The sequence below is a fragment of the Orbicella faveolata genome, unplaced genomic scaffold (genome assembly GCF_042242905.1).
Source record: "Orbicella faveolata isolate gen_17 unplaced genomic scaffold, um_ofav_v1 contig_24, whole genome shotgun sequence".
NCBI classification, from domain to species: domain Eukaryota; kingdom Metazoa; phylum Cnidaria; class Anthozoa; order Scleractinia; family Merulinidae; genus Orbicella; species Orbicella faveolata.
Genome location: NW_028301552.1, coordinates 24,066,593 through 24,081,776, shown reverse-complemented (window position 1 = coordinate 24,081,776; position 15,184 = coordinate 24,066,593). Strand labels below are relative to the sequence as shown.

Sequence of the window (15,184 nt, the reverse complement as noted above, 5' to 3'; positions counted from 1 at the left end):
CTACCGCCCAACCCCCATGACCTGGAGGGCTAGTGGTTTTCTGTCAGGGTTTTTCTTCCCTTAGGGGGTTTATATGGCTCCCCAGCCGGTGCTGCTTTAGTCTGGACCCTCACCGCGCAGACCAATCCGGCATGGTTAGACCTGCCAGGAGCACAAGGCTCCTGCCAGCATAGCCCTGGGGGTTGCAAGGTCACACAAGCCTCCCCGCCACGACAAGGCACACCACCAAGGGGAGGCAAGCATACTTGTACCCCCAAAAAATTCATGCACTTGACAACTGTTGAAAAAAAATTTCACACACAATCTGTGAGCCAAAAAATCATGTTCCATGGGGAAAAAAATATCCTGCATACACAGAATATCATACATATATATCTATCATACACAGAAGAAAAACTCCTTGAGCATGAAAGAGTGAAAAAGAATTCATGCCTATAGCAAATCATCCACACTACCTCTCAAGTCAAATGGTCCAGCCTTCTAAGGTGGGGAGTATTGAGTAGTTATTTCTTCTGTGGAAACAAAGCCTAAAATCGTTAGATTATGCTGTTTGTTGAGAACCAGATGAGATCTACACGCTGGGTAGTCATGATTGATGGAGATTGAATGGATGGGTGAAAATGAGTTCGCAACTTGATCCAGTAGGAACTGGCACTAAAAATACCAAAGGGCGGCTCTATAACACAGAGAAGTGCAGTGAGTCTTTCTCGATTTAGCCTATTTTTGTGGGGAATTTTATTGACTTTCAAGTAGGTAAAAGTTTCAATTTCCTCTAATTTTATTTGTTATGATCTGAGTTGATCCAAGTCATTCCGAGTTGATCTGAGTCAATCTGAGTTGATCTGACCTGAACTGCAGTCCAAGTTGATCCAGTCCAACTTTTATACCTGCCTTTTGTCAAAACATATTTTTGGCATGAAATTAAGCATTGCTCTCCAGTAGAGTTTGTTGCCTTACATTTGGGTCTTGTCCTTTTATACTCAACAGTGTGAAGTCTTGATCTCTACAGTTGTATAACGAAGTAAATGCTCAATTTATTTCAGTTGCACTAGGCATTCTATTTTCATTAACACCACTACTTATGATCTTCCCTTAAAGGTTCTTTTGTTGTCACAATTTGCCACAATATAGACACCTTTGGAGGTGATTATAAAAAGAATCTTTTAGAAGACAGCTGTCTTGCTCACTTTCCAGAAATCTTATTTAACTCAAAAAGTGATCAATTTGCGAAAACCTCTGCCACTTTTTGATACCCACACTTTATTTACCTAGATCTAAATGAAATCCACATCATGCAGAGGATTGAAGAACTTAAGAAAAAATTATTTCAAAGTTGGTGCTCCATGCCTCAGTTATTTATCACCTTGTATCCATTGTAGGTGCACGGAGTAATTTTTGATTATTGGTAGGAATATGAGGGAATGAGATGTGTAATGTGTAATATATCAAACACAAAAGACCACGTTTGACCATAGTTCCAAACACAGAGAAGAGAGTTTGACATACAACACATAGCAGGGTATTTTTGATGAACTTCAAGGTGTTTGGAGATGTGGTCAAACACTGTCTAGAGTGTTTGATATATCTCCTCAAAACTAAAACTAATGAGAAAATGGAGAAGTAGGAGAGTAAAAATCTATGCTTATTAAGATCAGACATTGAAACTCTGTCATGGTCATGATTTCCTTTGTTTAAACTTGATGAATTATTAATGAGTTTGATTGTACAGGCAGCAGAATAGCATAGTCATATGATTGTCATCATTCTTAACCCTGTTTTACTCTTCTTTGTAGGACACAAACATTGCTTTAGAATCTTTACAGGCAGTGATAGAGTTTGCAAATATAACCCTTCAAACAAGTTCACCTACCGAAAGTGTTGAAGTGAGGCTTTGTACTGCACAGGTCTTGGGGCATACATCAGTTACTGATGTGATGATTGATTTGCAAGTAAGGTTGGGTAAGTGAGAATTGAACTTTCTCTTTAAGTATCTCTATACTCTAATTAGCCATTTTATGATTGGGTGAGTCACAATTGCAGGTAAGCAAGGGCTTTGTATGGTATCCCACTTGATGGGTGTCTCAAAACCTAACACCTTATGTCTTATTTTTGAGATTTGGAGGGGGTCTTAGGACTTAGGTCTTAAAACGACTTATCCATGACAGAAAAGAAACCAACAAATGGACTTCTAACAGACCAACTTAATTTGACTAACAATAGACAGACCAAACACCGACCAATTTGACGACCAACAATGGATGGATCGAAACCAACCAATGACTGATGACAAACTTTACACAAGTCTTTCAGCCAATACCATCATGGCTAAACTGACCAATTACAATCAACGGACCAGACTTGCAACGTCATTGACTAACAAACACTATTCTAAGATAACTTCCGCTTGCGTTGTCGAAACGTCAGTCACCAACAACAGTTCTTTTCAGAACTGCCCTCACCAGGATGATTACACTATAGGAACTACTGGTACTCCTGGGTTCAAACCATTTACCATGTTAAGTCTTAGATCTTATGTTAGTTTTTAACGAGTGATAGCTAGCATAGTGTAGCTAGAATGAGTTATAGCAATTGGTTGGGAAAGAAATAATTCACTTGCTTGGTCCATCAGTCAGTCGATAGGTCATAAACAATTTTTGGGTGGTAATTCCACTGACCATGGCATTTTGCAAAAGGGCCAAGAAATATTTGGCTACCAAAGCAATAAACTGATCTTTCACATTTGGAGTCAAAAAAGTGCCCCAAAATTAAAGACTATTTAGTATGCAATAAAGGTTGTTTAATTCGATCCATTGATAGCTTTGACATCGGCTTTTAACTGAAACTTTTCCAAAAATCGTGTGAGGGTTTCACTTCCGCAAAGAATTATTTCAAATATCTATGTCGTCTCATTTGTTTTGTATTGTTACTCTACTTTTATTGCTTGAACTTTTTTTTGTTTATAAACGCAAACCATCCCTTAGTAGCTTGGAGGAAAAAATGCTCCCCACACAAGGATTCGAACTGCCAACCCTTGATTCTAACTTCCAACTCCCAGATTGAAACCTTACCACTGTGCCACCCTGTAAAAGTCTATTAGTAATGAGGAAATACAGCTGTTTATTCATAACAGTTTGGTTGAAACCATTGATTGATTGCATAAATACTAAAACATGGAATGACCTAAAACCACCTTCAGAATACTATTTTTATCATTTTGAGGCATTTAGTGACAATTTTGTTAACAAATTCTTGCTTGCGCCATGCATGACTCTAGAAATGTTGTCGTTTGTTTCACAGGTTCCTATGAAAAGTGAAACTAATACCCCTGAAAAATAAGTCATTGTCTGGGCCCATCAAAAATTAGGGATTTTGCAAAAGTTACTAGAAATAAGAAGCATTGAAGACCACTGTTGAAACTCGAGTTTCAATAGAGCCTTTTCACTGTAACACAGTAAAAAATAAAATCAAAAACTAGTCAGTGGATAAAGCCAAGAAATTGTGATATTATAGAAGATAAATAAAGAAGACAGCTCTCCAAGTTTAAGGTGTGTGCGTTGTCCACACATGTATAAGGGGGGTTCTGGATCAAGAGTGGGTAGCTGCTCATTTCGCGTCTTAGTTCGCTCGCTGTGATTAGAAGCAACCCGCCTTGAGTCCAGAACCCCCTTATACATGTGTGTTAGCTGCCTGAGATTGTTGATATAGATTTATTGTTTAATTGAAGAAGGAGCCTGTCTTAGTATAAAGCAACCATGGCCGTGTCAAGGTTTTCTTCTGACGTGATTGAGCTGTTTTACGGCCCTATTTCGAGAGAAGAGAATGAGAGGCTTCAACTACCTTTAAGGCCCAGAAGGGATTTAGATTTTCGATTGGTAAGAACCAAATTAGACGAATGGCTTCGTGTATCGAGAATGACAGTTCCAGTAGCTTAGAAATTCAAAGCAGACCTTCTGAAATGTGCGCAAAAAACAAAAGCAAGATTCAAAGAAGTGATAGAGAATGAAATTAAAACCCTGAAAAGCGTGAAAATACAGTTCGCCCTTAACGTTAGCTTTTTGATAACTAGGAATGCTGTAAAAGAACAAATGAAATATTATTTTAAACAGAGAGTCAGCGATTTTTAACAGAAACAACATGGCAACAGTAAATAGTTTTGGATGCCTTTGTTAATGTCACCCAATACCAACCCTTTCGTGAAGGCAGCTACATGCCTCTGCCTAAAAGGCTACAAAACAAAAAAGCAATCATAAACGCCCAAAACTGAGACAATCAGTGTTTGAGATCGGCACTGCACATGGCGTTATTTCCACCGATAGACGGAATGAACGTATTAAGGCCGTTAAGATACCTCACAGAAGACAGGTTGAATTTTACAGGAATAGACTTCCCAACACCTGTATCACAGATAAAAAAGCTACAAAAACAAAACCCAAACCTGGCGATAAATGTCTTCGGATGGGAAGACAAGTGTGTTATCATGCATAGGCTCAGTGAAAAAGACGGAAGCCACCCGAGAATCAACTTGATACTTATACAAGACAAAGAAAAATCGCACTATACCTATGTGAAAAGGCTCAGTGCACTGCTGTATGACCAAAACAGCACAACAACAGCAAACATTTCTGCGAACGCTGCTTGCACGGATACCAAAGAAAGGAGCTGCTGGAAAGACGCAGACCAGAATACATGGGGCAGCTGAAACGTCCCATAAGGACAGAGTTGCCCAAAGTGGGTGAAAACAAGGTAAAGTTCAAGAACCACCAAGGGCAGATGAAAGCGCCGTTTGTGGTGTACGCTGACTTTGAGTCTTTGATAAGGAAGATCCGCGGCTGTGCCCAAAAAGGACAGGCAACGATAAAAACCACAGTCCATGAACCCTGTGGCTTTTCATATCTAATCATGAAAAGTGACGGACAGACGCGCGGACCTCACGTGTATCGCGGAGGAGACGCAGTGTACCAGTTTTTGGCAAGTCTGTAGTAGCATGCAGAATTTATGAGGTCGGAGTTAGCCGACAAGAAGCCAATCGTAATGACAAAAGAGAACTGGATAAAGTTCAACACCACAACAGAATGTCACATCTGCAATGAAAGCCTGGTAAAGGCTGGCTTCAAAGACGCATTTGACATGTATGACCTCGACATAGGCGAATATTGCGGTCAAGGCCACAAAAGTTGTTATTATAGTGTGATGAGGGGATTCATTGGACCAAGAAGAGAGAGATAGCCCAAAGGCCCTGACACCGAAGCCTGCATATTTTGCGGAAAGCCGCTGCTGGTAAACAACTACAGAGATGCGGTGAAAGACCACTGCCACATAACAGGAAAATACCAGGGGGCTGCACACAATGACTGCAACTTGAAGCTCCCCATAAAGCCCAAAGCGGTGCCAAAACCAATGTCACAGGTGCAGGGAGAAATAAGCTGCATCCCAAACAACACAGAGAAATATGTCTCATTTTCGCTGGGAAACCTGGGTTCATCGACAGCTTAAACTTCATGATGAGCAGTCTTGACACGCTGGTAATGGGAAGCATACCAGAGGATATGAAAATAATAGAAAAGCTGTGTAAAGACGGAGAAAAGAGAAAGCTGCTCTTGAAGAAAGGAATCTACCTGTACAAGTACTTGGAGAGCTTTGAAAGGTTTGCCAAGATAGTGCTCCCTGCCAAAGAAGAGTTCTTCTTGAAATTGTCTGGAAAAGAGATAACCAACGAAGAGTACCCACATGCAAAAGGTCTGGACCGAGTTTGGGTGCAAGACCCTCAGCGACTACCACGACCTGTACGTGCAGACCGACGTCGTACTGCTGGCAGACGTATTCGAAAACTTCTGGAAAGTATGCATGGGAAAGTACGCCCTTGACCTGGTGCATTATTACACAGCCCCCAGTCTGAGCTGGGATGCACTGCTGAAAAAGACTGGAGACTGGACATGCACTTGTTCATCGAAAAAGGCATGCAGGGCAGCATCTCGATGGTGAGCAAGCAGTATGTGAAGGCAAACAAACTGCGGGCCGCCAACTACGACCAACCAAGCCAAACAAATATATCACGCGAAAAACCTCCACAGCTTGGGCGATGAGCCTTCCACTGCCCAAAGGAGGTTTCAAGTGGAGGCAAGTGATGCCCACCGTAGAGCAGATAATGAAGATGAAATAAGGATTGCATATCGGGTGGATCTTGGAGGTGGACCCTGGAGTACCCGGGAGAGCTCCACTAAGCCCAGAACGGCTACCCACTCACGCCAGAGAAGAAGTCCATTGGGGCGGAAAAGATGTCAGGATACCAAAAAAGAATGATGCCCGATCTGGGGTTAGACTTTCCGAAAAGCGAGAAACTGCTCCTGACGCTGGAGAACAAAGAAAAGTACATAGTCCATTACAGGAACCTGCAGCTATACTTGAAACAGGGGAGGTGCCTGAAAAAGGTCCACCGGGTACTTGAGTTTGACCAGGAGCAGTGGATGGAGCCATACATAAGGATGAACACAGAGTTCCGGAAAGAGGCGAAGAGCAACTTCGAAACAAACTTCTACAAGCTGATGAACACCTCAGTGTTTGGCAAAACAATGGAAAACCTGCGCAACTGCGTCGACATAAAAATCGTCTGGAGCTGGGAGGCCGACAAGATCCAAAAGCTGGTGGCCAGCCCCTCATACGCAAGGCATGAGATATTTGGAGATGACCTGGCGGGCATCCACACGTACAAAACGCGGTTGTACTTGGACAAGGCGATCTACACAGGCATGATGATCCTTGAGAACAGCAAGATCCTGATGTACGACTTCTTCTACAACCAGTTAAAGGTGCGGTACGGCCAGAAATGCGAGCTGATCTACACGGACACTGACAGCCTGCTCATGGAGATCAAGAGGGATGATATATACAGAGACATGGCAGAAGACCTCGTGCTGTACGACACCATCAACTACCCCAAAGAGTGTCCGCTCTGCAGCGGCCAAAACAAAAAAGTATTGGGCAAAATGAAAGACAAGTGCACGGGAAGGGTGATCGCTGAAGCAGTGGCGATACGGCCAAAAATGTACTCGATCATAGAAGAAAAAGAAAACAAAAAAGTGAAAGGCGTGAAAAAAATGTAGTAAAAAAAGAGATCCAGCATGAGCAGTACAAAGAGGCGTTGTTTGAGAGAAAGCAGTTTTGGGATGGGATGAACATCTTGGGAAGCGAGGGCCACGAGATCTACAGCATGCACATGGACAAGGTCTCACTGTCGGCATTCAACACGAAGCGGTGGATAGAAGACGATGGCGTGCACATGCTGGGATATGGGCACAAAAAAATCAGGCACGGACTTGTTCGGGAGGAAGCTTCGGAAGCACAGCCAATAGCTCTTCACAAACAAAACCATGCTTAGGCCTGTCACACAAATAATAGACAACAGGTTAATTTGGTTTTTAGTTGTGGCTCTTTCAAGATGGTATACTTTGAAAGACCAAACTAGGTCTGTAGCTCTTTTAGTCCTGCCTTCAAGTTTGCTGGGCTGATACAAATATCATACATTGATAAGTGGGGGGAGTTCTTTTTCTTTCAAACCAACAGATCTGGAATACTTTATAGGTTTTGAAGTGACAGATTTCTCTTTGATAGCTACAGCTGTTTTTTTTCCGATAAGACTAGTGACCTCATTGTTAAGAGCGGCAACAACGTTGGGGAGCTATTTGAAGTATTAACCTTCGCAGAGTCTTTGGAGGTCAGAGGCTCTGCCTCTTTGTAATGGCTGGTGATGTAGACAACAGTCAACGCATATTTGTAAACTTTATGCCCACGAGGGGGCTTGTCATGAGGCAGAAAAAGAAGGTCCGCCTGGTGGACCGCAATAGGCGACAATACGTCGAATTTGGGCCATGGAGTGTATCGCGGCACAGGGATATAGATCTGCCAAAGGGCTTGTTTGATGAGCCACTGCTTGGTGGTTTCTTCAGGGACTTTTGTGGTGTCCGCTAATTTTTTGATGGCAGTGATGCCTCTCCAGTAGCCCTGGGGGCTGTAGCAGACTTTGGCAAGCTTAGTGTCCATTTATTATACCATCGAGTTTATTTAAAGAAAAGGGAAAGCTGTGTAGCCAAGAGCAAGCATGCTGCCGCCCACAAAAAGAAGCTCGCGTTGTTTTTGCTGCTCACTGGGCTGATAAAAGTCAGCGAAGCAGGGCTCTTTGACTGTGATCTGCTTGTCTGGGTGGGCCTGGTTATAGAGTTTGAATGTGTAATCAGTGTTCGTGAAGTTCTGTTTCGCCTGTTCTTTTATTTCTCTGTTGGTTTTGATCCAATCAAGAAGCACGGTGCCATCGTGCGTGTATTTGGCCATAGCAGCTTGATAAGCTTCAAGGGCTTTGTTGTGTTGCATTTTCTCTGCCAACGCAATCTTCCCGCTGTAACCAGAAAGATATTTGGCAAGGTAGTTGCCACCAGTGAAAGCAGCCGCATTAAGAATTGCGCCCGCCATCATCATCGCAATGCTCGCCATTGTATATGTTGTAAAAATGTATTTTTAATTATCGTATGGCGGTGGGGGTTCGTACGAAGGAGGTGTAGGGCATTTCTCCGGTAATGGAAAGTGTTCAGTATCAAGATCCTCAAAATCAGAGTCTTCATAATCGGAATCTTCAATAACATCCAACCAAACAAATTTTATGGCATCAGCGGTATAATAAGATATCGTCATTGAAAAATATAACAATGCAACCGTTGAGAGGGCTTTGAGGAAAAAATAAGAATGTGCCATTGGTATTATGACAATGTTTCTTTTTTTCTAAACCAAAGTTGGAAGAAAAGTTGGTCTTCAAGGTAGTTTTTCAGTGCGATGCTACCTGCCAGGACAGCTGTGAATTTTGCATAGTTCATGATGCTGCTGCTGGGGTTAGAAGTAAAGTTCTCTTTCACCACCTTTTTCGTAATCCAGCCAATGCCAGCGGTTAAGCCAGTGAGAACAGCCACATCCATGAACGTATTAACGAGCTTGTTGTCTGACATCGTATAATGTGCATCTTTTTTATTTTCAAATATCAATCCATATGCCGGAGCTGTCTTCTTTGGACCATTCGAGGCAGCTGTGTATCAACAGGGGCTTGCATCTCGGCAGCTGGATGAGGCATAGCAGACTGTTGATTGAAAACCTTTTTTATCTCATTGCATTTGTAGTAAATTCCAATGACGGAAACCACAATGCTGATTATACCAATCCACTGAGTCATACTTAAAACGTTTTCTGTGTCTTCTTTGGGTGCCTTATCAACGTGTTTTGTCCTCCTTGGGTGTCTCATCGATCGAATCAACACGTCCTGCAGCTAAGGTGGCTTCGGCTTTTTTTTGTGCTTGATGCACCACAGCTAAGGCGTCTTCTGTGGCTTTTTTTGTTCTTCAAGGGCTTTTTTTTGTTCTTCATGAGCCTGTTTTGTTTTTGCAGTGACGGCTTTGCCTGCAGCCACCTGGCTCGGGTTTTTCTCTTTCACAGGTGCAGTACTTGTTGTTTTTGAAGTTACCTGCTCTCATGTGTCAGGTGTGGTTTCTGAATCTGCCATTATTTTATTCAACAAAAAATATCTAATTGAGAAATTGCTGAGCAATGCTTACTAATTATTCAGCATTTTGCTCAACAACTTCTTGGCAATCCTTAGCAGGACTGAAATAGATATGTTTAGTTGTGATCAGCGCTGTGTTGGCTACCATGAGCAGCCGCCCACATTTCAAAGCAAGACTTCCAACAAGTGTGGACAACTCTTTGGTGATCACATAATCTTTTTTGAGATCGTTCTGCAGAGCTTCAATGTCATTAATTGGCAAAAACATCCCACCCCCCCAAGTGTACAACAAGATAAAGCTTTCAAGAAAGGTTTCGGTGGTCTTGTCACCCACATAAGTCTCGTACGTTTTGTAGTACTTTTCAGCATCTTTAGCTTCCAAGTGCTTAACATGCTCTTGTGTCAGCTGCACTCCGATGGCTTCCATTGCTTTGCCTGTAGAAACCAGAATTGCAAGCTGTTCACGGAGGACCGGGATGTCTGGCCGAGCAGAGTTGCCACCACCTGTTGGCTCGGTTTCGAGCATCTGAGAGACTTCTTCCATAACTTTCATATCCTCAGCCGTAAGATCTGCCATTTAGTTATCGCTCTTCTTTTTTAATTCGAAAATTTAATCTCGTATGGGTGGTGAAGAGAGAAAACAAGGTGTGAGAACTTTCTCTCTTTCAACCTCGCAATCAGCTGCTTGAGGTCATCTTGCGAAAGTTCTCCCGTGTATTCTTCAAAAATCACCTTCGTGGTCTTCGCAAAAGGGGTGTAGAACAGCATGATGGCTGCCACATTTTCACGGAAAGGCTTTGCAATGCTGGAGAGCTGCTGGGTCAACACCCATGCACTGATGTTCGCGTGGCGGGCGGAAAAGCCGAGTTTAACGAGCTCGCCAGTGCATCCTTTCACATCTCTGGAGGCTGCGCAGTCATCAAGGACAATCAGCGTGTTCATGCCTTCAAAAACAAAACTTGCCATTTTCAGCCAAAATTCAACCCTGTGCTGCTCGCAGATGATCATGAACAGCCGTTGAAGAAATGCATCAAAGCAGCCAAAGTAGTACTCCCTGGAACAGGTACAAGGTTGCTTGAACTTGGTAAATCTGCTTTGGCGTCCGGGATGTTCGGAGGGTTTGATAGATTTGGACCAGGAACAGTCGAACTTTCAAGAGTGGGTGGCGGCTCCAGAATACACTCCTTGTCCGCTGAAGAGCCAAAGCCACTGTTCTGAGACTCATCATTTTTATGGCTAACAGCCGGTTGATACACATTCTTGAAAAATGACAAATTTCTTGGTACTGTACTGCCCTTCTTCCTCACAACTGTCATGGGGGTAGGATCATACACAGTTCCTCCTTTTGATACTGAAAATGGTCTCTTGACCAGCACAGCCTTGCCAGGGGAGGTGTTGCAAGGTTTTACATAGGCCTTGTTTTCAGTATGAGCTTTCATCTTGAGCTTTTGTGAGGAGTCAGGTTTGCATACGATCTCAGCTACAGGGTCAATGTGATTAGCTTGTGATAGCTTGTTTTGAACAGGCCATTTCAGCAACAGTACAGCAGGAGCAACACCAGTGGTTGCATGAGGCGTAGTGTGATAGTTACGCAAAATGGCTTGCAGCTCCTTTCTCCAATTTCTCCCTTCTACTTTGGCTGCTTTGATGCATTTCTTTAACTTTTTCACAGATCTCTTGACTTCTTTAGCCCTTGGCCAGAGGGAAGTAACCTTTCAATGCTTAAAACCAAGCACATACGAAATTGTCAATTGTAATAAATTCTTCTCTGTTAAACGGTGGGCCATTATCAGATTTGACTACACGGGGAGCTCCAAATGCGGAAAATAGCTGATCCAACTTGGGGATGACACCACTAGCAGACGTAGATGACACTGGTTCAACAAACGGAAATGTCGAGTAGTCATCAACCACTAGGAGTAAGGTCTGACCATCCACATGCGCAAAGTCCACACTGACTTCATCAAAAGAGCTGTCAGGTAATACTGACATCTGAAGCGGTTCTCTTGTGTAAACTGGGGTAACCACTTGACATGGTAAGCAAGCCTTGATCTTCGTTTCTACCATCTTGTCCATGCATGGGAACCGTACCTTCTCTCACAGAAGAGCCTTGGTCTTTACTATGCCCAGATGGCCTTCATAAGTAATGTCAACAATTCGTTCTTACAATGTAGCAGGTACCACAGATTTCAACAAAACAGTGTCTTTACATGTTAACTGCTTTTTCACTTGCTCATAACGTGGCAGTTCAGATAATGATACATCAGGAGGGGCTTTGTGCCAGCAGCCGGATTTGATGGCAAACATGACAGCTTGAGGCATTGGGTCTGTCACGAATGCTATATAAACTGTCATAAACAGTCCTTTATTTAGATCATTAGGAGATCAGTCTTTGCCAGTTTTTGTAAAGAGATGTAATAACTATTTAAGGGATGAGCCAGGATTCAACAAGGATTACTAAACACAACTTTACTCGTACAGTAATCCAAGATAGAGGCATTCAGTCTGACATGCGCGGAGACCATGTGGTCCATAAGTAGCAAGGAAACTGGTGACTAGCCATATCATAACATCCTCCTTATAATACAAGATTGAATAACAAATAAAATAAAACTGTTCAGCAATGTTCTGTGAACTAGATGCCTTGAATATTGTCCATTTAGAACAGTGTTCAGACCATATGCAATGCAAAGTCACTTGTGAAACTTAAACTATACTTTCTGGAAAACAAACAGGAACATGAATCTAGTTGAATAAATGTTATTCAGCAAAACGAGCGGGTCTGGTCACTGTGCATCCACTTCTGGTTCGGTAAGGCTCAGGGCTCTGATTGGCATTGGAACGGGTGGTCTCCATGGGGGTCTGTGTCGGTCTCACAGAAGCAGCAGTAGCACCACTTGGCGGACTGGGTGTAGGAGTGGTATGTAATGTTTCTGCAGATTCAGGAACACTTGGGTGAGCTTCTGAAACTGTGTTCTCATCTGTGGGGCCCATTTCGATGTGTTGTGCACTGGCGGGGCGAAGGTGGCACCTGTTGCGTCGCAATATTGAACCATTCTGTGTCTGTACCTCATATGAGCGGGGTTCTGGTCTCTTGCAACTTACAGTCCCTGGAAACCATTTCTTGGTACGTTGGTCCTGTATGCATACATGTTGTCCAGTTGCCAGGGGACTAAGATCTTGCGCATTCCTATCATGGTAATATTTCATGCTTTGTTGCCGTTCTATTAGCCTCTGGGAAATCTGGTCTCTATTTGGCATTTGATTCTCTATTCTGATGGGAAGATTTGATTTGAGCTTTCGCTGATAGAGCAGTTCAGCAGGAGCTGGGAGCTGTGAGTCACTAGGAGTAGATCTTAGACAGAGCATTGCCATAGTGAGGTCTTTTCCAGATTTCTCAGCTTTGTTGAGGGTGTTTTTGACAGTCTGAACTTGACGTTCAATGAACCCATTGGACTTTGGGTATCTTGGGCTGGAAGTTATGTGCTGGAAACCCCAATCCTTGGCGAACTGTTTGTAACTTTGACAGTCATATTGTGGCCCATTGTCCGAGATAATGACCTCGGGTACTCCTTGTTCCGACAGTATGTCTTTGGTGAGACCTACGACAGTTTTTCCTGTGGACTGTCCACTTGGGATTTTCCTGATGATGGGAAATTTGGAGTAATAATCACATATTAGCAGATATTCATCTCCTTTCCAGAAGAACAGATCGGTTCCAATGACCTACCAAGGTCTTGTGGGTACTTCATGAGGTTCCAATGTTTCTTTAGCTTGTGAATTTTGACTTTCTTGACATATTTCACATGTCTGGACTCTGGACTTAGCTCGCAGCCTACATTTCTCAAAACCTTGGTGAGCCTGATGAATTCTCTCTATGACATCACTCCTTTTTGACTCTGGGATAATGACTCTTTCCCCTTTTAAGATTAGCCCATTTTCAACAGAAAGTTCGTCTTGGTAAACCCAATACTTCCTCAAGTGCACTGGAACCTGTTTCTGCTGGTCTGGCCAGCTAGAGTAGATGAGTTCTTTCAGGCCTGATAGTTCAGGATCTGCAGCGGTGTCTTGCTTGAGCGAGTCCAACCTCTTGTCAGTGAACTGGACTAGGCACACCTTGTGTAGATCAACTGTGCCTTCACTGGGTAGGGGATTCAGTCTTGATAAAGGGTCAGCCAAACGCATTTCTGTGCCTGGTTTGTACTTGATTGCCATGTCATAACCTTGCAATCTGAGCAGCATTCTCTGAAGCCTGGGAGGGGCAGCTGTTAAATTCTTCAAGTGGATCATTTCGAGGGGCTTATGATCAGATTCCACAATGAACTTCTTTCCAAACAGATAAGAATGGAATTTCTCACAAGCCACAACAACTGCAAGCATCTCACGCTCGATATCTGCATACCGTCTCTCTGTGTCAGTGAGTGCTCTGGATGCAAAGGCAACAACTTTGCCATCTTGTATGAGGGCACTTCCAAGGCCCCACAGGGATGCGTCAACGTGGATGACTGTTTCCTTTTCAGGATCAAAGTACGTAAGTGATACTTCCTGGCAAATTGCTTGCTTGATGCTTTCAAAAGCTGTACTGTGAGACAAGGACCATTGGAAATCAGTGTCTTTCTTGAGTAGGTTTCTCAAAGGCTCTGACATTGCAGACAAATTTGGAATAAAAGGGGCCATGTAGGTTGCTATGCCGAGGAAGGTCTGGAGTTCCTGGGCATCCTGTGGCTCCTGAATGGCCCTGATGGCTTCAATTTTCTTGGGATCCGGGTGGACCCCTTCTGCATTAAACGACATGCCGAAGAATGTAATCTTTGGCTGACTGATACTGCATTTGTCCAGGTTGAAGACAAGACCGTGCTGTCTTGCTACTAGCATGAGATTGTGCAAATTGGCATCATGTTCCTCTGTGGTAGGGCCATGCACTGCGATGTCGTCGGCAATACTGACAGTTCTGGGACATTTCTCAAGAATGAAATCCATCTTCTGTTGAAAGATATCTTGACTCACACATAATCCAAAGGGGAGACGAGTAAATCGGAATCTGCCGAATGGACTCTTGAAGGTTGTGAGTAAGGAAGACTCTTCATCTAGTACTACAGACCAGTAACCATGACGGGCATCCAACTTTGAGAATACTGAGCTGCCTTTAAACTTGTGCGTGATTTCCTCTAGAGTTGGGTATGGTGATGACTTCTCTCAACAGCCTGGTTGAGATCTTTGGGATCTAAGCACACCCTCCATCTCCCATTTGATTTTTGGGAGTAGGCAACACTTGAAACCCAGTCGGTGGGTTCAGTCACTGGTTTAATCACACCAAGACCAATCATTTCATCAAGTTCCTTTCTTATGTTGTCCTTGATGTGAATGGGACACTTCCTTGGTGCATGTACCACAGGCAGTACATCAGGGTCAACAACAATGTGATACTCTCCTTCAAATTTGCCAATACCATTGAAACGATCTGGATAGAGCTTCTGGAGGTCATGTATGCTGTGGATTGCAGGAACTGGGCAGTGCACACTGTTATTGCTTGTGTTTATCTCACAGTGTAACTCCACTAGTTTGAGCTTGCATGAAGTGGGCAGGCCACAAATAGCAGGGCCATCAACATCAGCAACATAAAACTTGGCCTCAGTTTCATTGGAA

General features: G+C 43.3%; 1 protein-coding gene and 1 pseudogene across 2 annotated transcripts in view; both read left to right on the top strand.

Moving 5' to 3' along the window:
- Positions 1–15,184, top strand: part of LOC110054340 (tRNA (32-2'-O)-methyltransferase regulator THADA-like) — a 653,734-nt gene that overhangs the window by 610,155 nt on the left and 28,395 nt on the right. For both annotated transcript variants that reach the window (XM_089292979.1, XM_089292980.1), the window contains one exon: positions 1,794–1,959. In XM_089292979.1, the coding sequence (XP_089149105.1) occupies positions 1,794–1,959 (166 nt within the window). The remainder of the gene's footprint in view (positions 1–1,793; positions 1,960–15,184) is intronic.
- On the top strand, positions 2,012–6,330 carry LOC149110970 (uncharacterized; annotated as a pseudogene).